The sequence below is a fragment of the Hypomesus nipponensis genome, chromosome 9 (assembly GCF_054491055.1).
Source record: "Hypomesus nipponensis isolate SF chromosome 9, ASM5449105v1, whole genome shotgun sequence".
Lineage (NCBI taxonomy): Eukaryota > Metazoa > Chordata > Actinopteri > Osmeriformes > Osmeridae > Hypomesus > Hypomesus nipponensis.
The window spans coordinates 22,023,950-22,048,945 of record NC_140369.1 but is presented as its reverse complement, the minus strand read 5'-3'; the positions used below and the strand labels follow the sequence as shown (position 1 = coordinate 22,048,945).

The following is a 24,996-nucleotide window of genomic DNA, read 5'->3' as shown; positions in this document are numbered from 1 at the left end:
TCTGTGGCTATATAGTGAGCGAGGTACAGTGCCTTGTGAAAGTATTGGCCCCCCTTGAACTTTTTGACCTTTTGCCACATTTCAGGCTTCAAACATAAAGATATAAAAAATATGTATATTTTTTTTTTAATCAACAACAAGTGGGACACAATCATGAAGTGGAACAAAATGTATTGGATATTTCAAACTTTTTTAACAAATCAAAAACTGAAAAATTGGGCGTGCAAAAGTATTTGGCCCCCTTAACTTAATACTTTGTAGCACCACCTTTTGCTGCAATTACAGCTGTAAGTCGCTTGGGGTATGTCTCTATCTGTTGTGCACATCGAGAGACTGACATTTTTGCCCATTCCTCCTTGCAAAACAGCTCAAGCTCAGTGAGGTTGGATGGAGAGTGTTTGTGAACAGCAGGTTACAGTTCTTTCCACAGATTCTCGATTGGATTCAGGTCTGGACTTTGACTTGGCCATTCTAACACCTGGATATGTATATTTGTGAACCCTTCCATGGTAGATTTTGCTTTATGTTTTGGATCATTGTCTTGTTGGAAGACAACTCTCCGTCCCAGTCTCAGGTCTTTTGCAGACTCGATCAGGTTTTCTTCCAGAATGGTCCTGTATTTGGCTCCATCCATCTTCCCATCAATTTTAACCATCTTCCCTGTCCCTGTTGAAGAAAAGCAAGCCCAAACCATGATGCTGCCACCACCATGTTTGACAATGGGGATGGTGTGTTCAGGGTGATGAGCTGTGTTGTTTTAACACCAAACATAACGTTTTGCATTGTTGCCAAAAATTTCGATTTTGGATTCATCTGACCAGAGCACCTTCTTCCACGTTTGGTGTGTCTCCCAGGTGGCTTTTGGCAAACTTAATGACACTTTATGGATATCTTTAAGAAATGTCTTTCTTCCTGCCACTCTTCCATAAAGGCCAGATTTGTGCAGTATACGACTGATTGTTGTCCTATGGATAGAGTCTCCAACTTCAGCTGTAGATCTCTGCAGTTCATCCAGAGTGATCATGGGCCTCTTGGCTGCATCTCTGATCAGTCTTCTCCTTGTATGAGCTGAAAGTTTAGAGGGACGGCCGGGTCTTCGTAGATTTGCAGTGGTCTGATACAACTTCCATTTCAATATTATCACTCGCACAGTGCTCCTTGGGATGTTTGAAGCTTGGGAAATCTTTTTGTATCCAAATCCGGCTTTAAACTTCTCCACAACAGTATCTCGGACCTGCCTGGTGTGTTCCTTGTCCTTCATGATGCTCTCTGAGCTTTAAACGGACCTCTGAGACTATCACACAGCAGGTGCATTTATATGGAGACTTGATTACACAGAGGTGGATTCTATTTATCATGATTAGTCATTTAGGTCAACATTGGATCATTCAGAGATCCTCACTGAACTTCTGGAGAGTGTTTGCTGCACTGAAAGTAAAGGGGCCAAATACTTTTGCATGCCTAATTTTTCATTTTTTGATTTGTTAAAAAAGTTTGAAATATCCAATAAATTTCGTTCCACTTCATGATTGTGTCCAACTTTTGTTGATTTAAAAAAAAAACATGTTGTTTTATATCTTTATGTTTGAAGCCTGAAATGTGGCAAAAGGTCAAAAAGTTCAAGGGGGTCCAATACTTTCGCAAGGCACTGTAGCTACCTCTCACCTCACTGCACTAAGCAAGCACTTCAACTCATACTTCTCCGTTGTGAACACCGATGCCTGGGACTGGGTGCGGGATCCCTTTGCCCCAAATCCGACAAGTGGCCTTACTGGTAAGGCAGAAGAGGAGCTGTTGGACTTATCCTCTGATAGGACATTGAAGGGCCCGATTCGAGCAGGTGTCTTTTGCAGATTTTTGGCCCTATCTCTCACACGAGTATCCTGAACTCACTGCTGAGGCAATGAGGATATTGCTACCCTTTCCTACCACAAGCCTCTGTGAGTCATCATTCTCAGCTTTGACTCCAATGAAGAATAAGTACAGAGCTCGCTTGCATATGGAGAATGATGAGTCTGCTTGTCATCCATCCCTCCAAGAGTGGATAAACTGTGTAGTGAAAGACAGAAAGGGAATCAGAAAGGGATTTATTAACCATGAAAGTTGCACAGACAATGAATTTGCTTTGGCAGGAAGGTGCATACAATAACATATAGGAATCTTAAATGTAAATATATTGTCTAACTATACTAAGGATACATAAACTAGCAATACTAAGTGGAATAGAATTAAAATATACAATAAAATAAATAAAAGTTGCCGAATAGTGTTGACTGGGGAGTCACACAGGGTGATGGGGCTGTGTTCACAACCATCTCCACTGTTTTGAGAGCACTGAGCTCTAGGTTGTTCTGGCTGCACCAGGTCACCAGGTTGTCCGCTTCCAACCTATAATCAGACTCGTCTCCACCAGAGATGAGCCCGATGAGGGTGGTGTCGTCCGCAAACTTCAGGAGTTTCACGGACGGATGACTGGAGATGATGCTGTTGGTGTACAGGGAGAAGAGCAGAGGAGAAAGGACGCAGCCCTGAGGAGATCCGGTGCTGATGGACCGGGAGTCAGAGACTTGTGTTCCCAGTTTAACGCACTGCTTCCTGTCAGACAGAATGTCTGTGATACACCTGCAGGTGGAATCAGGCACGTTCAGCTGGGAGAGCTTGTCCAGAAACAGGGCGGGGATGATGGTATTTGAAGGCAGAACTGAAGTCCCCAAACAGGATCCTGGCGTAGGATGCTGGGGAATCCAGGTGCCGTAGGGTGAAGTCGAGGGCTATTGTTAACTGCATGGTCCACAGACCTGTTGGCTCTGTAGGCAAACTGCAGGGGGTCCAGTAGAGGGTTTGTGATGGATTTAAGGTGTGCCAGCACCAGGCGCTCGAAATACTTCATTCTACAGATGTCAAGGCGACGGGTCTGTAGCCACTAAGTCCTGTTGGCCTGTGCTTTTTGGGCACAGGGATGATGGTGGAGGACTCACCCATCTCATTAAGGATGAGCTCATCAAATTAGTTATTGTGAACTGTGTAAGAATGTGATGTGTAGCCCTAATGTACTTTTTAAAAATAAAGTAATACATTTAATTACGTTGATGTTTTCTGTAACACTCTTGATATTTTCACTGATTTTATTATTTTAAAGTTGAAACACTTAATTAAACTCATCTTTAGACTGGTAATTTTAAATGCCAGGCTTGCTACTGTTGGTTTTCTGAAAGTTGTTCAGAAAAATGACAAAGTATAAATGCTATCAAGTTGAGTCCAAATGCACTTTGAATAAAATTACTCTGAATTGTACAAGTGATATGATTGAAATTTAAATGTGTTTCTGTTTATCACTACGAAACAGGTATGAATTACTTAGGTTGAAATGTTTAAGAATTCAAATAGTTCTAATGGCAACTAAGACTACTAATTGTAATAAGCACATGTTTACTTTGTAATAATATTACAAGGGGGTCCTTGGAAAATGTTCTCGCCAATAAAGGGTCCCTGGCGCAAAAAGGTTTGAGAACCCCTGATGCAAGCGATGGATAAGGCTCTGTGGTTGAGTAGTATACTAATTGAACGTCCAGACTATTACCAACTAAGGACTGTTATGTTTGCTCAAATATGTTAATTCCTGATTTGTAAATTAATTATATTTGATGATATGCATAAAAAAGCACCGTATTGTATACACCTTGTCTGCTTTTCTCACATATGCTAACAAAACCATCAGCAAGTGCCTAAAATAATAAAGATTGCTTTCAGATGCGTGTAGTAAAAAGGCACAGAATGTCCAGAAAACTACCAGAACATGAGGCACACAAGCCACACACGTTTTGTTACTGGAAATGGAATCGGCAACATTCCTTAATGAAAGTAACAGTGATAAACAGTCAGTTGCAGGGACAAATCAAGTCAGAAATTTAGAAAAACAAATCAATATTGGACAGGGTTTCGGATGTGACATTGCACTAAGTATCTAGAAACTTGCCCATCTGGGAGAGAACTGAGAATATTGGTAATGTGCTTAATGGAAATGTTAGTTACATTATGACCCACTTTTACATGAGCACTTACAAATAGTCAAAAACAAAAAGTACTAACTCATTAACTGAGCCCTGAAATCCAAAATTAAGTCATATAACTATGTGGCGTTCACGTTTTAAAAACAAAAATACAAAGTGAAAGGGAGAAAGCAATCTATTACTTACATTTACATTTATGCATTTAACACACTTTTATCCAAAGCGACTTCCAAGAGAGAGACATATTACTAAGACGTGTGTATAATATGTGATGTAACTCCAGATATCTCCCATACAGAGCAGAATGTTTAATTGTTGAGGTATTGTTGAGGACCAAGACAAAGGTAAATGGAAAATCTGAATTGACCTCTTAGCGTTCCACGTTTTGAAGTTTCGAATTTTGTACAAATAATAGTTTGTGGAGCCAGGATAATTGCAGTAAAAATGAGGGACATAACCTCTCCTATCACAAACAACCTGAATATTTGTGCAATGGAAAACCTTGTCATTTACATATATGTCATAGTGCTCTATACATAAATGTGCTTGATTGACTGATTGTTAGTCTTTATTGGAATGAAGGGTTTGGAAATAAATGTGCTGTGTAAGAAATTGCTGATGAAGACACATCCATTGCCTGCAACGCCTAGTCTATGGCTGACTTTACGGAACATATGCTTTATGCACCTGAGATGCCATGAAATACATCAAGTACGTGGAGCATTGAATAAAAAGATAAAAAGATCTCTCAATTATATACCAATAAATAAAACAATTCTGTCTTGTAAATTATTAAAATAATGTTACTTTATTCAAAGAAATAATAATGATATCCATTAAAACAGTCAATGGTTATTATTCATGTTGTATCTGCATAGCAGATGACTGAAAAAATCACATTCTGGTGAACATGTTTACACAAAGGGAAAGAAAAAGTCATATGGCAGCTTGGCGTCAAAAGTTGGAGTGGCCTTATAACCAGGCAGTGTGGCTGCTTGCACAGGGATGAAGGTCACTGAACTTGTCACGTAAATGACTCGGCTACTTCCAGAGAGTAAGGCCTGTGGACAAAAAGGTGACTGGTAAATGTTCAACTAACGCAAATAACCTCTGTCCATGAAGGTCTAATGCCACATGATGAGATATGAAATCAGTGTTTCCCTTAAATTTCCGAGACTGTAGCAGCTAGCTAACATTAGCTACATATTTAACGTCATTACCAGCTGCTCTGAATTTGTCACTATTTTCAGGATCTGAGAAGCAAGTTGGCTGTTTGAGTCAGCCATTTTTTCTAAACATAAAACAAAAATATATTAGCTCAACAAGTAATCACGCTTGCTTCATGTTTTGGATGGCTCAAATGCATGCTCTGGCCAATTGTCCATGAACTGCGTTAAACTCCGTCTGGTTAACCATGCTTTGAGGGTGTGACTTTTTTGACTGTTATCACCATTCATATAAATACAACCAATGTGTTTATGACATATTGTTTGCTAGAATACAACATTGTTTACAAAAAGCACAATACTGTTTGCAAGACCTCTACATTGTTAATAGATCAAGACACTAATCTTATTCTCAAAGTGGATTTAACACTAAATATACACATTTCTTATTGGGGGTCTTATGGGAGATCCACACTAGCCTGGCTCTGCCGTCCTACATACTTTAGCTCAATTTTGATTTTGCTTCTGTTCTCGGTCTGGCCATTCAGTAAATAAGTCCGATTTTGCAGGTTAATTTTTAACCGGCCAATCAGCGAACAGAGGGAGTGGCTGAGAACGATGACATTGATGTTGTGTGCTAGTTTGTGTTGTAGTTCCGTAATGGCGGCGGAGAAAGATGCGAGCGAAGCCATTAGGTCCGTTGTGGCAACGCTGCCGAATATCCAACAGCTAAAGCCGGCGCAAGAAGTTTTGCTGAGTTTTGTTGGTGGCCATGATGTTGTGGCCCTCCTCCCCACAGGGTTCAGGAAAAGTTTGATTTTGCAGCTACTGCAGCTAGCTCTGTTAAAAGTAGTGGTGAAGGAATTGGCTAAGGCAAATGCTAGCGATTGGTTATGGCAGATCAGAGTGGCTCTGGGCAGATCCAATAGTTTTAAACTTCAACCGAGTACCCGCCTACAAGGAAGTTAACGCTTGTCAATGGAGCGAGGCCAGACTCTCTGTACAAAGGAAATGTACGAGAGTCTGGTTAGGACCAGGCTAGGTCCACCTACCACAGTCTCACAAAATCTTGAGGGAAACTGCACATGCAATAAAATCGGCAATACAATCAAACAAAAGCCAACATGATAATGCGACTAATTTAGTTTTTTTTTTTAGATAATTTAAAGTTTGAGAGTGGTTTGAGCTTCAGTCAGTGAATTCTATTTAATTGATAGGACACTCCTACCATTAATAATGTTGGTTGCTGCATTTGCTTACTTTAAGTTAAAGGGAACTGATAATATTCTCGGAGTGAAAGGTCCCTCCTAGGAAAGCTGTTTCTTTACGAAACCATAACTTAGCAAAATAACTGAAAAATAACACCCTAGGCTGCCCTAGATTTCCAATAAGGTAGCTCAGTGAGGAAATTATATTGTGACTTTCCCAAATAAATACTTATTTACCAAGTTGCTGGTGTTTGTAGGAATCACTTCTTTGACGCTCACAATCTGAGCCTGAGGGTTCATCAAGGATCCATAGCTGGTCCATTTCACCTCCAAATCAAAGGACAGGGGGATACTGCAAATATGTGGGTCCTGCACAGCCAAAGAAATCATTGTGAGTGTTAAATTGTATTTTTTAAACATAGCATGTTACCATTTCAAAAGAAAAATTAAAAAACACAAAAGTCAAACCACACACAAGACTGGACTGAGGTGTGATTTATTATGGTTGATGATTATTGATTGAAACAGATCAGTTTTAATGTTTTAACTTACAGTGATGTTATATTCAGTGATGGCTGGTGGTGATATTGGGTGGGTGGGCTACAAAAGTGTAGGCTATAATAGGCTATATTCATCAATAGTTCCCGCTGCAGCAAATGCAGAATTACATCCGAGATACCAAGTTTCAACAGACATGTGAATTCTTAGCTACACTTGCCGTTAGCCAGTCTTCTTTCAGTCGTTCCTTTTGTGTAATTTGAATGTTTGGACGGTGTGTACCAAGTCACTTTACTTTACTTATTTTTCCAAAGAAAATAGATGAAAAAGTCAAAAATGCACCTCATTCAAAATTTTGCCAATACCAACCATGTCAATGACCACATTCCCCACTCTATCATACACAGTAACCACGAGCACCTGACTGTACTGTCTATACGTCCATTGTCATTGGTCAAAATGTCAACTGCCTGTGTGGGATGAATTAAATTAGCCCGAACTAGAAGCAAATCAATGTGGTGTGCCTCAAGGTCTGTCACACACACTATGAAGATGAATGGTAGCTGATGCGTTTGGGCAGGGAAAAAATACGACTTTTTAGTTTTTCATGTGACTATTTGGTGTGGGTGCTCAAGGTGCCACCAAAACTTCACCCAAACTTCTAACAAAAATTCTAAACTTTATTATAAAAGATAGGGAGGGCTGAGCCCTATTTGCCCAGTTATATCAGCCGCCACCTGATAAATACATTTTGACTATGGGCGATAAGGAACGTAAAGGTCACTACACATGGCAGATGATCGATGTTGCCTGTTGCCTAGTAACCCACACAGCTGGCAACCGATATTGCTTTGTATGGCAGAATTAACACATTAATGAAAGCACTCCATGTGCTCCAAGCCCTCGCTATTTGTCATTGTATTTGAAGTCTTTGGGATAATATAACTCAGTCGATCTCAAAACATTAACTTTTTCCCATCCATTCTGAATTCTGTTAGGTCTTCCCTACAAACTCCAGATGTCTCTGGGAAGCAACCAATGGGCCTCATTCTCGAACGCAGTTCGAATTTAAGAAGGAATTTCTTCTGAATTGGATTTAGGAAAACATTTGACATTCATGAAAGTTTTCTCATCTGGGATTTGTTCTGAACTTCATAAGACTTTCCGAACTCAGTTGTAAATCGTTCAGAGTTGTCTCAAATGCGATTCCTTAAAAAAACACAAGGGGAATCGCAAACTCTCCGTGTTAGAAGTGTTAATGAATTTGTGAGAAATCGTTGGTGATTGCGTTCACATCAACTCTACAGACATCCTCGGATTAAAATAATTATAATAATTTACCTTGCTTAGTGTGCACACTGTTAGATCCAGTTGCGAACAACTCCACTGCTCATCTTACTGGTATGATGTTGTATGTAACAACTAAAACCTTTAACTTGCACTTTAACATCATATAAATTCAACCAGGCCATCCAATTATCAATGGGACAACAAAGGGACAAGTGTGCACCATAGGCATACAATATGGCACAAATACTGTTGCTCGAGCAAATTGCTGATAGTGCGCTGAGGAGGGAGTGCCTGTACCGCGACCATCTGGACCTTTTCGCAGAGAGCGATGTGTTTTCTCATTGGATAACTCATTGTGCACCGGTGGCATAACTTGTGTTCATGAATTTGGCGGATATGTTTTTCTTACGTTGTTTTTCCGAAGCCGTAAGAAACATTTCAGAAGAAACTTCCAAAAATGTTTGAGAATGAGGCCCAATCTTTTGGTTGGTTAGATACATTAACTGACACTTGTGTATTCGTATTTTTTTTAATTTTTTTTTATGTAGCTAGACTAGTTAGCTCATTGAGTGTGTCAAAAACAATGAAAAGGTTGCTCACCATAGTTGCTTTACTGTTCTCGATTGGTACCCAGTCCATTGGATTTTGAGATTGGGAGTTCCCAAAGGAGGCCACATATTCAGGAAAGTATTGTCCCCTTAGCACACCCAATATGCCATTTGAGAGTTGAGAGCAGTTTGCTGTCTCCTCTAGCCTAAAAATAAAAATACACAAAAAGATGGGTCTGTGTCTGACTGTCTAAACTAACATCCAAATGACTGTCTGAACAAGAGAATGCTCTTAAGAACTAGACATTTTCAGTTCTAATTGGAACAAGATTAGAAGCATTACCTGTTACACAAGGACTAAGGGCTAAAGGTAGAAATAGCATGTACATCTGACTAACGATTGACCAATGAAACCTCTGAAAACAATACATTCTATACTTATAGGCATTTGAGTATAGGCGATTTTACAGCATGCTGTTGCAACACACTTCGGTTTTTTATTGCCCGGGAATTAATTTATATTTACCTTTAGACGCATGAGTTTTAAATATTTCCGACGGTCCCCAAAGCGGAAGTTATTTTTTTGAAACGGTAGCTTTAGTTAAATTCCGGGCTAAGTTAGCTAGCATAATACTCGTAGCAATGCTACTACCCTGCTCGTGTTACTTGTTAACCTTCTCATTAGTACATTTTGAAGCCTGTTTTGTTATAAAAACGTTCTATAAGCCGCTTCGAATCATAAGCCTCACCACCACAAGAAAAATTTAAAATCGGGGTATAAACCACGGCTTTATTTCCGAAAAATACGGTACTTCAAACTCAAGCCAATTTTGCATGTTTTGCAAAACGTACTTATCCTGTCTTAAAGACTCGCAACTGGTTATTCATCATTTGCCAGTGGGTCTAATCAGGGCAAGGTTGACTTTTACACTGACACACAATTTTGCATAGGCTAGGTCAGGGGTGCACAATTACAATTCAAAGAGGTCCACTGACTAACATTTGGGTGGGTGCTGGTGTTTTCTGATTGGCTGGTAGGAGGCGTTTAACTATGTATAACTCCCCTCAGCAATAAACTTGCCAGAAAATCTCCCTCCATATGCCTGCACCTTGTCCATAAATGTTATATAGCGGGACAAGTTATCCCTTACTTCTCAGCATGAGGACTACAAGGTGTGGCACGTCAGATCTGTATCAACTTTGATGACGTTTGTGCACATGGACCGAGGTCGGTCAATTGTGCACTCCAGGGCTCTTCTAGGTTCTTTCAAATAGGTTTCTGTGTTGTAAGCCTCGTAAATTCAGCATTTGCATTTATTTCCTTGTTTGTACCTTAATGTGCAGCCAGATAACATATTAACTCCAAATAAGACAGGGGAGCGTTGATGTGGCCCTCTGAGACAGTCCTCCAATTCAGTGCCTTTGAAAAGGGTAAGGTTTCCCTTGGGATCTGAACTCTGAACTATTCCAGTGAGCATAACCGTTAAGAACGTATTTTTCAATAAACAGAACAGATACACTTTTACCAGGCAATGATAGATACCAAGTTACCAAGAGACCTGTTAAATTAATCATTCATTGCTTACTGTTGACATCAAAGATCTGTTTTTGATTTTTTTAAATGGGTTTGATGCTGCAAGATTTGCCTATGAATCTGTTTGCTTCAAGGTAGGTGATGCAGTTCATGGAGGTGTCAGGAGAAGATAATTATAGTGGCATAGGGTAACATCAGCCACTTTATAAACTTGAATGCTGATAACAAATAAATGAATTATGCATTTTTATACGGTTTGTGGCGAAACCACATTTTTTAAATGGTGTGCAAACATATATATAAAAAGAGCAAAAGATTTCAAGGATCGAATGATTGCAGATATTTTCCAACCAATGATTTACTGAAGTCGGTAACATACAGAAATTAAGGAGATTGGAAAATAGAAAAAGGATATTCCACTGTTCTTGATCCCGAAACTAACGCAAGCCCCAGCACGTACCCTGGATTCCCACTGTACTGGACAGACACCTTCTCAGCATTTTTCTGTCAGGGGAAATTACAGATATACATTCATGCGTCACACTCCCACATCTCACTTCAGTGCAATTGTTTCTGGCAATGGAATCCCCACTTAAGTTTATTTTAAAAAACTGAGCCAGACAGTGGTTTTTACACAATAAAGCAATACCTGGACAAACTTAATCCGAAACTCTTGGTTCATTGGCATCATTTCTGCATTTAGGTTTCCAAGAATCAACGCCACAGACAGGTTCAGAATTTCACCAGCCTCATTGTATAAGACCAAATAGTCAACCTGTAAGCAGAAATAAAAATAACATAAAAACCCTGGCCAATACTATTGGTTACATCACTACAGAAAAGTTAATATACAGCTATAATGCCAGAATTTTGAATTCACCATCTGAACAAGATATTCTATATGTTTCCAGGGTTTCTCGCAGAAAATGCTGCAAAGTGCTGCGGGAAACCCTGTTTCCTTAATCCTTGTGCTGCCTTCGGGTGACATGACCCGAAGGTTCACAACGAACCATTGTTGTGTTGCGACAACTTTACCCAATACAAAGATAAAAAGCATTTTATTTTAACCTTTGTGATGTGGGGGGCCCGACGATTAAAAGAAAATACTTCACTTTGTTTTTTTATTCGGTAAAGTTGTCGCAATACAACGCTGGGTCACAATGACTGATGGGTCAGAATGACCCGAAGATAACACAAGGGTTAAGCATACATTTCTTTGTAAATCAAACTTGTACAGATATGTTTTACTTGCGCTATACCTGGAGTACCACGTTCATACACACTGCTGGCTCTACCCCTTGGATGAGCAGAATAGGGGCAAGGCTCTGGTCACTACTGAGCTGCAGTGGAGATAGAGTACCTTCCAAGGACTGGTAGGTGATGGATGCAATCTCAACAGCAACACTCTGTAGCAGACAGAAGAATAGTTTGGACAAAGAAAGCATCAAAAAAAATGTTTCCCCATTGTTTATTTGCTGAAACACACACTAACCATTTAGCTTTTCAAAGCTAGACTCAACAATTTACAACAGTGAGTATGCTTTCGGGCAACAAGCTATCAACAGCAATTACTGTAGCTAGCCTACAATTTTTGAACTTGTTCTACTTATTCCCAAAGTTGTCAATGTAATTGTATTTTATTTCGGATTTTAAATGAGCTCAGAGGGCTGAGCGGTTAGGGAATCAGGCTATTAATCAGAAGGTTGCTGGTTTGATTCCCGGCCGAGCCGAAATGACGTTGTGTCCTTGGGCAAGGTGAAGTCACCCTACTTGCCTCGGGGGAAATGTTCCTGTACTTACTGTAAGTCGCTATGGATAAGAGCATCTGTTAAATGACTAAATGTAAATGCATACATTGTGAAACACCAAATAAGTGCCAAAGGGTAGAACCATAAGAGCATGTAGTTAAACAAGTAACAATGGTGATGACACAGAAAAAAGGTCACACCCACAAACTATTAATCTCTGCCTGCCAATTCCCCATCCAGGCGCCAACTGCATTACATAGGGTCCAAGTTTGCAATTGGACATCTTATAGAATCTGATGAGAGCCAGAGCTACAATTTGTACATGGCTTCAAATATGAACTCAGACACAAGAGAGGAATTAATTAACAATATTATATTTGACTTGTACTATTACTTTTATTAATTGTGTTACATTTAATTTATTTTGTTGAGTAAAACTTTATTTATATTGGGAAACCACAAAGACTGTGGCTCGAGATACCGCAAAGACTGCGGCTTATGTGTTTTGGATTCCCGCAAAGACTGCGTTGAGTTGCTAGGCAACACATGAAACACACCATGAGAAGACTTGAGAGCTAGCTGCAATTAGCCTAGAGGTCCCATTTATTTTCGTTTACGTAAAAAATGAAAAGAAGCTAAAAATACCATATAATAAACTACTTACTAACCTCGACCGTTCGGTCATACCGGAAAATATCAAGGTTCCAGCCTCAGTTTGATATTTCCCGGAATGACCTCACTCTCGGTTAGTAAGTAGTTAGTATAAGATTATAGGGCTTCAGAATGTTATGGCAGTAATTAAGGTTACAGCTTCAATACCAAAAAAGATTCAATGTGCAATGCATAATAGATTTTCAATGACATTAATAATTAGAATGAGATGGATCTAAAAAATGTAACCTGTAATATACTTTTACATTACATTATTTGGACTATTTTTTTTATAATAGAAACGTACATCCTACTCCAGAAGAAATGTATACCATTTTCTGTTTCAAAGCATACTTAAAAGTACATCAAAAGTGAACTATTTTTTAAGAATACTTCTTACAAAAGTGAACTATTTTCAAAGCATACTTAAAAGTATATCAAAAGTGAGCTATTTTCTAAGCATACTTCTTAAAAGTATATCAAAAGTGAACTAAAAGTGTACTATCCATATTTTAGTATACTTATAGTATACTTTAATATACTTCTTTTTTGTAAGGGATGTTAAAACACTGTTCAGTTTCCCCTCTTCCTTTAAACCACAGGGGAATCTTTTTGGTCGTTTGCCAAATAGTTAACCCTCTACAACAATATTTAAAGGGGTCATTGACTGCAAAACCGAGTTGACCTTTTCATAGTTGAATAACGACAGTTCGGTGGGTAAAATGGACATACAATGAATCTCAAAGTCCATTGACACCTGTTTCCTATCTAAATCTCACAATTTGAAACTGCTGCTGTAAAACGAGCGGTTAAAAAAAATCCACCTTCTTTGGCTCTGGTTTGTACCTTTGTCATGCCCCAAAATTTGCTGCATGCTGCTCAGTGTACTTCCACAGAATTACAAAGAAGAATGTTTTCAAGGATATTGAAAATGGACTACAGTCGTAAATGCAGTGTTCCAGCCTGTACAGGGAATGCTGACACTTTTCAGAGTCTTTCTAAGGAACCAAACACTCGACGGGCTGTGATGTTTGTCTATGAGAAGATCCCTGTGCAGTTCGACCCTCAATTACACATTTGCTCAAACCATTTTACCGAGGATAGTTTTGAAAACCTGGGACAATGTAAAGCACGATTTGCTATGAAGCTGTTGCTGAAAAGAGGTGCTGTTCCGACCTTATGTTTATCACAGCCGCAAGCTGTAGTATGATTTTGACAATAACAGTTATTAGCAATGCTAACGAATCCTGTATCTAGCATAGGTAGAATGTGTGATGATTTATTTAAGCATTAAGGTACGAGAGGCAGTAGGCTACTTTATTGTCAATAATGTACGGGTTCCAGGGTGTAGTTAGGCAAACCCTGGAACCCGTACATTATTGACGATAAAGTACTACCTTGAGTACCTTATTGCTTTTATAATACGGTTACCAGCGAAATTATAAATAATAAATACATACTAAGCTGCCTTTAAGCACAAAATAGTTATAGCCAACAAACGTTGTGTATCGCATTTCAGTAGCTGAGAGAAAATAGTCCCGTACGTGTGGCTGTTGCTATGCAACGGACAAACAGCATTGTGAACTTCATGTTTGTTAGCCTAGCTAGATCTCACACCATCTCATTCATTCAATGCAAATTTTATAAAAGCTGCCTTTAAAATAACAACGACAATGGTACGCACAATAAAATTATATTTAATTTAAATATTAGGCCTAAACATTCTAAATCAATCATAAATGTTTTGTAGGCACTGGGTATATGGTAGCTAGCTAGCCTACATATGTTGTAATCAAGTTACGAGTGACTTGAGATTCGATAAACTAACATTATGCTGTTGTTAAGGTTAGCTTATGTTGATTTCCCTTACAAAAAAGAAGTATATTAAAGTATACTAAAATATGGATAGTATACTTTTCCTTTCTGGAGTAGGATGTACTTTTTCTATTATTATAAGGCAAAAAGTCGATTTTTTTAAAAAGTACATTACAGGTTACATTTTTTTGATCCATCTCATTCTAATTATTCATGTCAATGATAAACTATTATGCATTGCACGTTGAATCTTTTTTTTTTTACTGAAGCTGTAACAATTACTGCCAAAACATTCTGAAGCCCTATACTCTTATACTGATAATTATCAATTGGAGTATTAACGGAAAAAAAACTAAAAAGCTAATTGAGAATTTGAAGGTTACACTGTCGAACGGACAAAGAACAAAATAACAACGTGAAATAATGAAGATAGTGTGGCTCATTGGCTAGTCAATTCCAATGATGCAAGGTGACAAATAGTGTTAAAATTTGCTGATAAGTTTGCCGTTTGTTAGAAATAAAAATGTAACTTCATGAATTTCGATTTTTAAATGTGTCTTCTTAGAATGTAGTGTTTTGTTGCGTGGTAATTGTGATTGTTGTGCTGGTTTACCATTGTAACCATGAGTTAAATGACAATGATGATGTTTCATTAAAACAGCTGAATTCAGTTATTGTTGATGCCAGTGCAGTAAGTAGCTTCTTTCAGTATCTGCAGTGAAACTTTGTGAGGGCCCCGTTCTCGCCATGTGACGCAAGATCGGAGGCGTCTGAGGGGCCCCTAAACAGTTTAATTTATTAGTAAGTCATAGTAAAATTAAATGTATTAAGTTTATTTCTTGAGGTACTTACATTAATTGAAGGTGCACTTGAAAGTATTGCAAAGTATACTTTGAGGCTCTTTAGGAAGTATACTTCATGAACTGAAAGTGCACCACACAGGTTACTTTAGAGTATTCCAAAGTATACTTTGAAGTACTTTAGGAAGTATACTTTATGAACTGAAAGGGCACTACAGATGTTACTTTAGAGTATTCCAAAGTATACTTTGAAGTACTTTAGGAACTATACTTGATGAACTGAAAGTGCACTACACAGGCTACTTTACAGTATTCAAAATTAAACCTTGAAATACACTATAAGTGTACTTTAAAGTGTACTAAATGACCTAAAAAGTGGGCCAATTTAGTTTACTTAATACAAAAATAGTACACTGCTAGTATACTTTAAGTAACATGATGATAGTATACTTTTTATACTAAGTATGACTGACTAAATGTAAAAAAAAATGACTAAATGTAAAGTATACTGACAAAATAAACTTGAAGTATACTTCTTTTTTGTATGGGTTGAATAGCTCCATTAATTGTGCATCTGTGGAAAACGTTGTTTTAAGAAGCCAAGACCAGGTCATGTACTGTAATTGCGTGGCTACGAAGCTAAAATTAAATAAGTTGATATCAAGTTAGCAACTAATGGCTAGACCTGAGCTTCCGTCCAACTTTTCAGTAGTTAGACCAGCTAGTTAGCACTGGACAGTGCAATATTATTGCTAAAAAATTAACCGAATGTTGCTAGTCTAGCCTGCTAACAAATAAACAGCTGAACACCAGTACTAGTAGACAGTCTTTTTCTTCTGCAACCTTTTTCGTTATTTTGAGTGCGCACTAATATGGAACGCTCAACTTTTAAGGTAAATGTAAAAAGGCGTACAGTACTTTATCACTCAATAATGCACACCCCGGAACTCCCTCTCAACCAATCAGAATGCTTGATTTCATCCACCCATATTATAATATGGTTTATTGGCAATGGGGCTAATGTTATTTAATGTTCCTGACTGTGTTTCATTCAAACAAATAACCTGTGTTGTCATGTAAATCTACAATTCACGATGCATTTTTGTCTAGATCTTTGTCAGGTTATTTTTAATAGTTAGCAAGATGGCTAACTGAAGCCGAGTTGAGTCACAATAGTTTGGTTGCAAAGCTGTAACGTTACCCACCTAAGTCGACTCCGTTTGCTTCAACAACAGAAGTGGAAACACCTAACGTTATCATTCCATATTATATCTAGTCAAACTATTGAAAACAGTGTTGTGTAGACACAATAGGTTTATTTGTACGTTTTTATTTCAAGTCTCCACCTTTGATGTTTTGCTGAGTGGTGTTGGCCGTGTCGCGTCTTTGCTCTGTAGCTTCACTCGTTGTAAACCAACCAATTAGCAAGCAACTCATCTCTATATTCATGAGCATACCATAAAAGGGAGAAAACTTTGTTTTATTCCAGGGCTATTTCACAGGGTGCATTACAGCGAATAGAACAGCACCCGGGCCATTTTCAGCCCAACCAATGTTATTTGGAGACCTTAAGGAACAGTGTGAAATACCCAATAAAATCAGCAAATGACCCCATTAAGTCCCTTATCTCACTACATGTTCTCAAATCTCCATTGCACTCGGGCAACCCCCCACCACATCAAAATATTGTTACCAAAATGTTACTTACTGTAGCGCCTTCAGTCTTCCCCTGTGAAATACAGAAAATAATGTTTAAACACATTGCACAGTACAATGCTGCTAGAAATGAAAACCTTCACAGTTCCAAGTTGAGCTTTGACATAATTAGTATGGTAGGATATATTCAGAAACAGAAAATGGCTAAAACTATAAGGGAAACTGTTTTAGGATGACAAGCTATCAGTGTGACTATCCTTTAGAAAGACATTTATGAATGCACCACACTGCAAATCTGTATCTAGAAAGCATATACCCTACTTTAAATCAAGTAGGTCCAGCTGGTGGCTGTACTGAATAGATGTGGAACTATTTACATCCAATCAGCTGTGCAATTAGAATGAGTGCAGTGTTAGAGGTATAATGACAGCAAGTGTTTAATCTTTCTATGCACACATTCTGTGCCAGCTGATATGTGCTCCACTTTGCAGCAATTTTGTAACGCTGGCTTGGAAAAGGCTTCCAGACTGAGCACAGAACACAGGAAAAGGCATGTTTTAAACAAATGGCAACAGATGGAAGACACTGACAATCGGACCCAACAAATTAGTGTGGAAACTTCCATCATGTATGGCGCCATCTAGTGGCTAAGGCAGGCAAGTGCAGACACCTCAAAATGTTGCTGAAGGTTGAGTTCCAAGATTTAAAAAGTACTAGTGCAGTGCCCCCAATGTATGTAGGGCCGTAGTCCAAATTAAATAAATAGGTAAATAAACACATAAATAAATATGGCTATGAAATAAACCCGGAAATAAAAAAAAGATGGCAATAAATATTTAAATATATATTTATATAATTGCTGAATCCATTTACCTACATCAATAAATAAATACATTTACTTATTTCAAAATGAAGTTTTTGTAATAAATAAATGTGGCATTAGGAAATAAAAGTCCCATGAAACAAATAAATGCCGTCTTTACAAAAACGTCATTTTAAAATAAGTTGGTTTTTATTGATGTAGGTCAATTGTAAATTGACCTTTTTTTAATTTCAGGGTTTATTTCATTGTTATTTATTTACGTATTTATTTACCTATTTATTTATTTATTTCATTAATTTGGACTAACACGGCGTTCCATACAGACTCGGCTCCAGAACTAATTAAATGGAGGGGGTATTTTTTTCACAAGAGGGGCACGCAGTTACAAAGCATGTATGAGAGTTAAAATAAGAGCAGACCTGCATATTCTGCAGGAAAGTGTAGCCATCTTGATATTTAATTTATAGCCAATACCAGTATTTCTTAATTATACTTAAACAAAATAATTTTTTGAGGGGGCACAGCAATCCCTTTTTCCTTGCAGCCGACCCTGGTTCCATAGTAATGCAGCCAATGATTAAGATGTCGGTGGTTGACAAACACACACCTACAAATATTCCTGGAATTATAGATAGAAGTGCAGTGTCAGTGCACGTGACTAAGATGTCAGTTACTGGAGTTGATTGGGCGTTAACTTAATTGGGGTTTGTGTACACAGGTAAAACAGTTTCATAATTCAATTACAGATATTCCTGTCCATCCACATGGACTATTAGTAAGCACTTTAATTCAGTAACATAACAAAATTCATGGATCGAAACAGAAAATAAAGTATCCACTTTATATTGTCTCGCTGTGTGTTAGCTAGCCAATGTCAACGTCTCTTGTTGAAACACTATCCCTTTCAAAAAAATTATAAAAGGCAGAAATGCTCCTAAAATATATCTTTAAAGGATACACTTTTGCTGAAGAAATTGAAACAATGTTTGTACCTATAGATTGGTGCTTTCTTAACCAGAAAGGTTTATGTTAGATTGGGATGTATTTGCAGTCAATATTATACAAATTGTGTTTCTTCTTTTCCACCAAGCTGCTAGTGATAAGGGAATGAATCAAAAGATAGGGATAGGTATTTGCCAACTGATTACATCAGTTATTTTGTGGGAAGCTTTACTTACGGAATAAAGGTGAATGCCAGTGTAGCTCTGCATGTTCAGGGCTGGCAGAGAGGTACAGTCGTTGTCTATGAAAAGGCTCCGTGAGCATTTGGTCGTTTGGTCCCTTAAGAATGCTGAAGAAAATGTTTACAACTAAATGAGTTGTGAGTGAGCTGTGACCACAATACTTAAAACTAACCCAAATGCTAAAAGTGAAATAGGTCTGTAGCTAACTGCTCAATTCTATAATATGGTCTGTTGTCTGTTATGTACAACGTCAGTTGCTGTGCTAAAGCTTTGCAACTGATTCTGAAAAATGTGTAATTATGTTGTAATTTTCCCTTTTGTCTGCAGCCAGTATCATAAATGATAAGTTTCTAAGAGAAGCTGCACTCGCATACAAAAGGTATTGGTAGATAATGAGGAGAATCTGAGAACAATCACTCTGGATCTAAATCTCGAAGAATATGCTAATTAGGGGAGTGTTTATAGACTTTTTAGGACAAAAGAGTGTGTATGTCTTTATACCTGCAGGGTTCATGTCAAGGCAGTCAGTTGTGACGGAGGGGGCAGGCAATCGTAAGAATCCTTTGTTACCATTTTCTTCCTCTGTTACCATCACATCCCCATACTGAGGAAACAGTTGTGAAAGAGTAAAGTTCTCCTTATTTTTTTATAATTTCATATGTTAATCTGAATATTTAATGCTGTCACAAAAAAACTTGACAAACAAGCACTGGTGAGATCCATAACATGTTCCTCTGTAAAAGCAATAGTTTTTTGCTGTTGGTTTTCTATACCCTTATGATTTGCAGTCATTTGGTCAACTAATTAGGCAAAGTGTTTGTGTTATCTTGTGTTATTTTGAAAGAGTAATAAGATACAAGATACCAGCAATTAGCTGTCACAAACCTTAGGCAGTCTACATGTAGCAGATATGCAACCACATTTGAAATTGGACAACTTAATATGTTAATTTGTCCAAATAATATCTGAATTAAATCTGATGTCTGCATTTAAAGATCCCATGGCATGCTGTTTTTGGATGCTTTTATATAGGCCTTAGTGGTCCCCTAATAATGTATCTGAAGTTTCTTTCCCGAAATTCAGCCTTTGTGAATTACAGCCACTACGAGCAGTCCCACAATGAGCTTTCCTCAGGACGTGCTATTTCTGTGTCTGTAGCTTTAAATGCTATGAGGAAGAAAGAGGCAGCCATCCTTTGGTAATTTTCTCATTGGTGGGCCAAATTCTCCGTGCAGGCAAAGCAGAGAAGGGGGAGGTCACCTTCGGTTTTAGGACGTCATAAAACCAGCATTTTCAAAACCGAGCATTTCAGCTTTTATTTTATCAAAGGCGGAGAAGATTACCCAGGGCTTGGTTTACACCTATCAACATTTCTAGCCACTGCGGGACCAGAGGCATGCTAGGGGAACTCATTAATGTTAATTAACCTCCTAAAGTGAACATTTCATGTCATGGGACCTTTAAACGTGCTTTAGGACAGACTATGTTACAGAAAATGTGCCACTTTCCAAAAATGTAGGTATGAACAGCACGGTAAAGTATACCACTTATGAGTTCAATTAGTACAACGTTTATATATTTTTGGATATTTATTATTCTCCATCTTAAAGATTTTAATCTCTTGGAAATACTTTGTGAAAGACTCACCAGGTACTCAGACGAGGTTACTTGATCCATTTTGGGCAATGTGCCATGGCTCCAATCAGAACTAAAGCTAAACTCAGCAAAACGTCTGAAGAGGCCATCAAAGTTTCCCAAACTTGGCACCACTTCAATGGCATGGTTGAGTCCTAACTCATCTTCAGGGAAGATATACACATCATTGAAACACTGGGAATTATTACAAATATACAGCCTAGATTATATTCCTAAAACAATTAAAAATGTATTTAGGTAGGTCTTCTTACCTATTGTGCCTTTGTTTCAGTGTGAAAGTATATGTAAAGCAGTTTGTTAGCATAAATGGCTGCATCCTAGGCATTTCCGCTCACCCATTCAGGCATTACTAACATAACCTTAATTTGATGTACTTACAGGTTGAGAATTGAATGCACAAGATGTTATGGTAGGCATCTCTCTGGATAAATGTCTGTATTTCAGCAAAGCCTTCTGCAGTCTCTGCCAGCACATAATAGGCAGCATCCTGATTACAAAGGTTTGTATTACCACTGTTAAAAAGACACAGATCAAAGGTCAGATTAAAGATGTATGATGAGCAATTTTGTCCTTTCCTATCCAAGTATGCTACCTTCAAAAGCAATTGCAAAAATAGGTACTGTAACTTGAGGGTCTCCATGCACCTCCCTGGTAAAGGGCAGGCTACAGAGGCAACAAATACTATTCAGTGTCATGGGAAAGCCCATGTTCCATTGCTGGCATACAAAACTGTCTGGAGTCTAGACATGTATTGTGTTTGGCTAAACTAGAATGCACTAATTTGAAATGTTGAAGAGCAGGTCAATTTGGATACGGCAAAACTTCAGGCCTACACAGATATCCATTAAATTATTATGTGTGCTTGCTCTCACCAAGGCACACTATTCTCCTATCACGTGTGTATACAGTGCTTCTGGAAAGTATTCACAGCGCTTAACTTTTTCCACGTTGCTATCCAGTGTTTACCATACATTGATTTATTTGTGCAAGGACATCTGCAAAATATGAATATTGACTTTCAGAGTGCCTGGATCTTAAGATGATTGTGGGAAACTAAACCCATTCTAATTTGTACACACACACACACACACACACAGATTCTTGCCATTATTAGAGAGATAGACCCAGTCCTTGTTTGGAGGGGGAAAAAACATTTGAATGTGACCAACACTGGTGCTACCAAGATTTCAGTTGCAAAATATATAATAATGGTTGCGAATGTAATTAGTCACAATATAGCCACACTGTAGCGTGTGACTCCTTTTAACAAGGAATCAAGGTTTCACTACCTCAAATATTTTAGTAGCCTAACTACCTTCATGACATCAAGCTTCAGTGTTTCCGACAGAATGTGATTTTATTTGTGGTGGTTGGCAGGGGTGGAGCCACACAATGTAAAAATGTGGGCCTCAGCCCAAATGTCCTAGTATCGGTTAGATGTGAGATAGGAACTTCAACAAGCAATGTGAGCGTGCACTGCACACAAGAATACTTTTTCATTAATGTGAGTTAAAAATTGTTTGGGGATTTTACATAATATTAACTTTACATTAGATTCATATTGTTATATTTGCCGAATGTAACCAAGAATATTATTTAATTTAACTTGACTGTATCCGTTTGACACATTTGTGCAGAGAATTATAATACTAACCGTTCATCCCACGCATTGATTCAGAGCGTGTACGGAGAAAGGGGGCTTTTCACAAAGGAGTGAGTTGAAGTGAGCGAGAGAACGCGAGCGGGGCAAGAAGGGCGATCAAAACATCTTTGTGGTGGGCCGCCACAAATAAATCAACGTATGGGAAACACTGATGCTTGTTATAATAGGCTCTATTGCAGGTAGGCTACGCGTAACATAGTCCCATAAACCAACAGCTATTACAAAATACTTGTGGTAAAGGAGGGAACTTGATATGGTAAATTCCATCAGCAACCATGCAAAATGGTCGCTCACAAGTACTTGCCTGACTTTCTTTACAGAGCAGCTGTTAAAGAGAGACAGTTCTTTAGTACAGTCAGGGTCGCAGCAGCAGTTTACATCACATCTGTTCTTCAGTTGATTGCAGTGACACAGTCTTGTAACTGGGGGGAAAACAAATTAACATACAATGAATGAGCCTCATTTATCAGTGCATTTTTGTTATGTATATAAATCTAGGCTAGTATACCATGGTTGCCAATTTAAATAGGCTTACACATTTATGTTTTGGCAAATACAACCGATACAGTAGTGAGCGCTAGTGTATGGAAGTTTATTAAACTCTTTATTTAAATGGAAATGCATTTTTCAAGTGGAAATATAATGTGCAAAGTGGCAATGCAATCCGCAATTCAAATGGGAAAGCAGTTGTCAAATGGCAATTCAATGTGCATTTGACAATGCAATCCGCAATTCAGTGAGTATTATTTTGAATAACATTTTGAATGAACGCTTATTACATTGCATATCATATTTCATAAAAGGTTTTTTCGACTCTTTTCAAATGGAAATGCACTTTGTGAAATGGCAATTCAATGTGGGGCAGTGAGGGTGGGGGGGGTCAGAGACCGAGGATGCCAAAAGCAGGCTATATACACAAATACATAATTATGAATAAAAATTATTATATGGTATTAATAATGGAACTTATTCATGTTTTCTTTTTATTTCTTTTTATTGTAACATGTGCCATGTTATTTTACATTCATTTTTACAATTTTTCTGACCATACATTATTTTAGTAGATTTGGCAGCACAAGACAGCACAAATTGTGCTATTAATCATGTTTTCTGTTACAATATTTCTGTCCATACATTACATTAACGTATATGGCTTAGTGTTTCTTACATCCGGTATTGTAGTTGTATGTAGCAGACTTTGCTGCTATAGGTAACACCCTGGAGGGAGTGTACTTGTGTGCAGGGTTTGTAAAGTTTATTTTGCAGCACAAGAGAGCACAAAGTGTGCTATTTTTCATGCTCATTCAATTTTCGGTTACAATCATTCCAACCATTCTGAAGGTTCTCTCTGAGGAGGCATTGCTATGAGGAATGCAAAGTAGTGCCTTCATAAGACTAGTCAGCTGACTAAACCTAGTCTCAAGTCTCACTTTTCCCTACAAGGCCCCAGAATCTGTCCACTCTCTCCTCCTGGGTTAAGTCCTTGCTGTCGGTGACCTGGTAGTCTGTATACTTCTCTCGCAGTATATCAGGAGCCTCAGTTGTGGAAACATGCAACCTAACCTTGTCACTATGTGGTGTGAACAGATTTCCAACACATTATCAGTTAGGTTACTATACATCATACTTTAATGTACAGAGCCAGGATTCTTACAACAATAAGATAATTTGAGGGGGTAGGTAAATCACAAAATCACAAGGTCAACCTGATTCAGTAGAGATGTCCAGGCGAAAGGCTGGGTCCAACACCTTGAGGTCACAGAGCAGCTGTGAGTCTAAGGGAAAGACCTTCAGCATCTTCCCAATGACTTCCACATAGAAAGCTCTCACTATCTCACTCCTAAGAGCACAATTATGATCATGTATAGAATCATGTATTAACAAGGAATCATGAAGACAAATCAAGCATGCATGCGTTAATAACGCGTTAACGCAATCTAATTTTAACGCGACCCCAAAAAATTGTGCCGTTAACGCAGGTGTCTTTTTGACCCTGCGAATCACCTGTTGTCAAATGATTTTGACTGCCGACGGTAGCTGAATGATGGAGAGAGGGATTTTAGATGGGACATTCAATTTCAAAAAGTTCAGAGACAGCTCGGTTGACAAAACTAAGGCTGTGTGTAGCCTACTGATTGTCAGGCTGAGTTTAGTTATCACCAGAGTACTTCCAGCCTAAACTATCACATGCAAGAAAAGCACCCAGCTAGCAGCAGTGTTAGCAGCATTAGCGGTAGAAGCAGCAGCGTTCGCTCCGATAATATATGGCAACACTCGCAAAAGAAGAGAGCAGCTGACAGGGTTCAAGAAGATATAAACTGTATTGTTCAATATTAAGGTCAATCTGTGGTTGCTTAAGTATATGAAGTATGTTTGAGTGAGAATTGAATATTATTGAGCAAGATATCGTAATAGGCTGTGAGACAACATGTCTTAAATGTATTTTATATCCCAGAATAAGTCTAATTTTATGGATGTTTATTATACAGCAGTATAATTTGTGAGTGAATAAAACTCCCTCACAATTTAAGTTGTGTTCCATCTGAACTTGTTATATGGACATTATCATCCAGTTAGGCCTATCTGAAGTTAAATACACCCTAACCCTAACCCTTTTAATGTTATTAAAAAAACATTTATTGGGGTACAATTTTAACAGATCAAATAGATTGAATAATTTTCCGATTAATCATATGAAATAATACGTTTAATTGCGATTAAATATTTTTATCGCTTGACAGCCCAA

General features: G+C 38.1%; 1 protein-coding gene across 3 annotated transcripts in view; it reads right to left on the bottom strand.

Moving 5' to 3' along the window:
* Positions 1 to 4,799: 4,799 nt before the first annotated feature.
* LOC146273477 (tectonic-1-like) overlaps positions 4,800 to 24,996 on the bottom strand; it is a 45,365-nt gene continuing 25,168 nt past the window's right edge. For 2 of the 3 annotated variants that reach the window (XM_084704085.1, XM_084704087.1), the window contains 13 exons: positions 22,555 to 22,672; positions 20,966 to 21,099; positions 20,579 to 20,730; positions 19,433 to 19,535; positions 18,926 to 19,038; positions 16,977 to 16,997; positions 11,514 to 11,660; positions 10,904 to 11,029; positions 10,670 to 10,758; positions 10,053 to 10,190; positions 8,773 to 8,926; positions 6,622 to 6,753; positions 4,800 to 5,071 (listed from right to left, as the gene is read on the bottom strand). In XM_084704085.1, coding sequence (XP_084560211.1) covers positions 4,925 to 5,071; positions 6,622 to 6,753; positions 8,773 to 8,926; positions 10,053 to 10,190; positions 10,670 to 10,758; positions 10,904 to 11,029; positions 11,514 to 11,660; positions 16,977 to 16,997; positions 18,926 to 19,038; positions 19,433 to 19,535; positions 20,579 to 20,730; positions 20,966 to 21,099; positions 22,555 to 22,672 — 1,574 coding nt within the window. In that variant the 3' untranslated portion in view covers positions 4,800 to 4,924. The remainder of the gene's footprint in view (positions 5,072 to 6,621; positions 6,754 to 8,772; positions 8,927 to 10,052; positions 10,191 to 10,669; positions 10,759 to 10,903; positions 11,030 to 11,513; positions 11,661 to 16,976; positions 16,998 to 18,925; positions 19,039 to 19,432; positions 19,536 to 20,578; positions 20,731 to 20,965; positions 21,100 to 22,554; positions 22,673 to 24,996) is intronic. The other variant, XM_084704086.1, reaches the window with a different exon arrangement.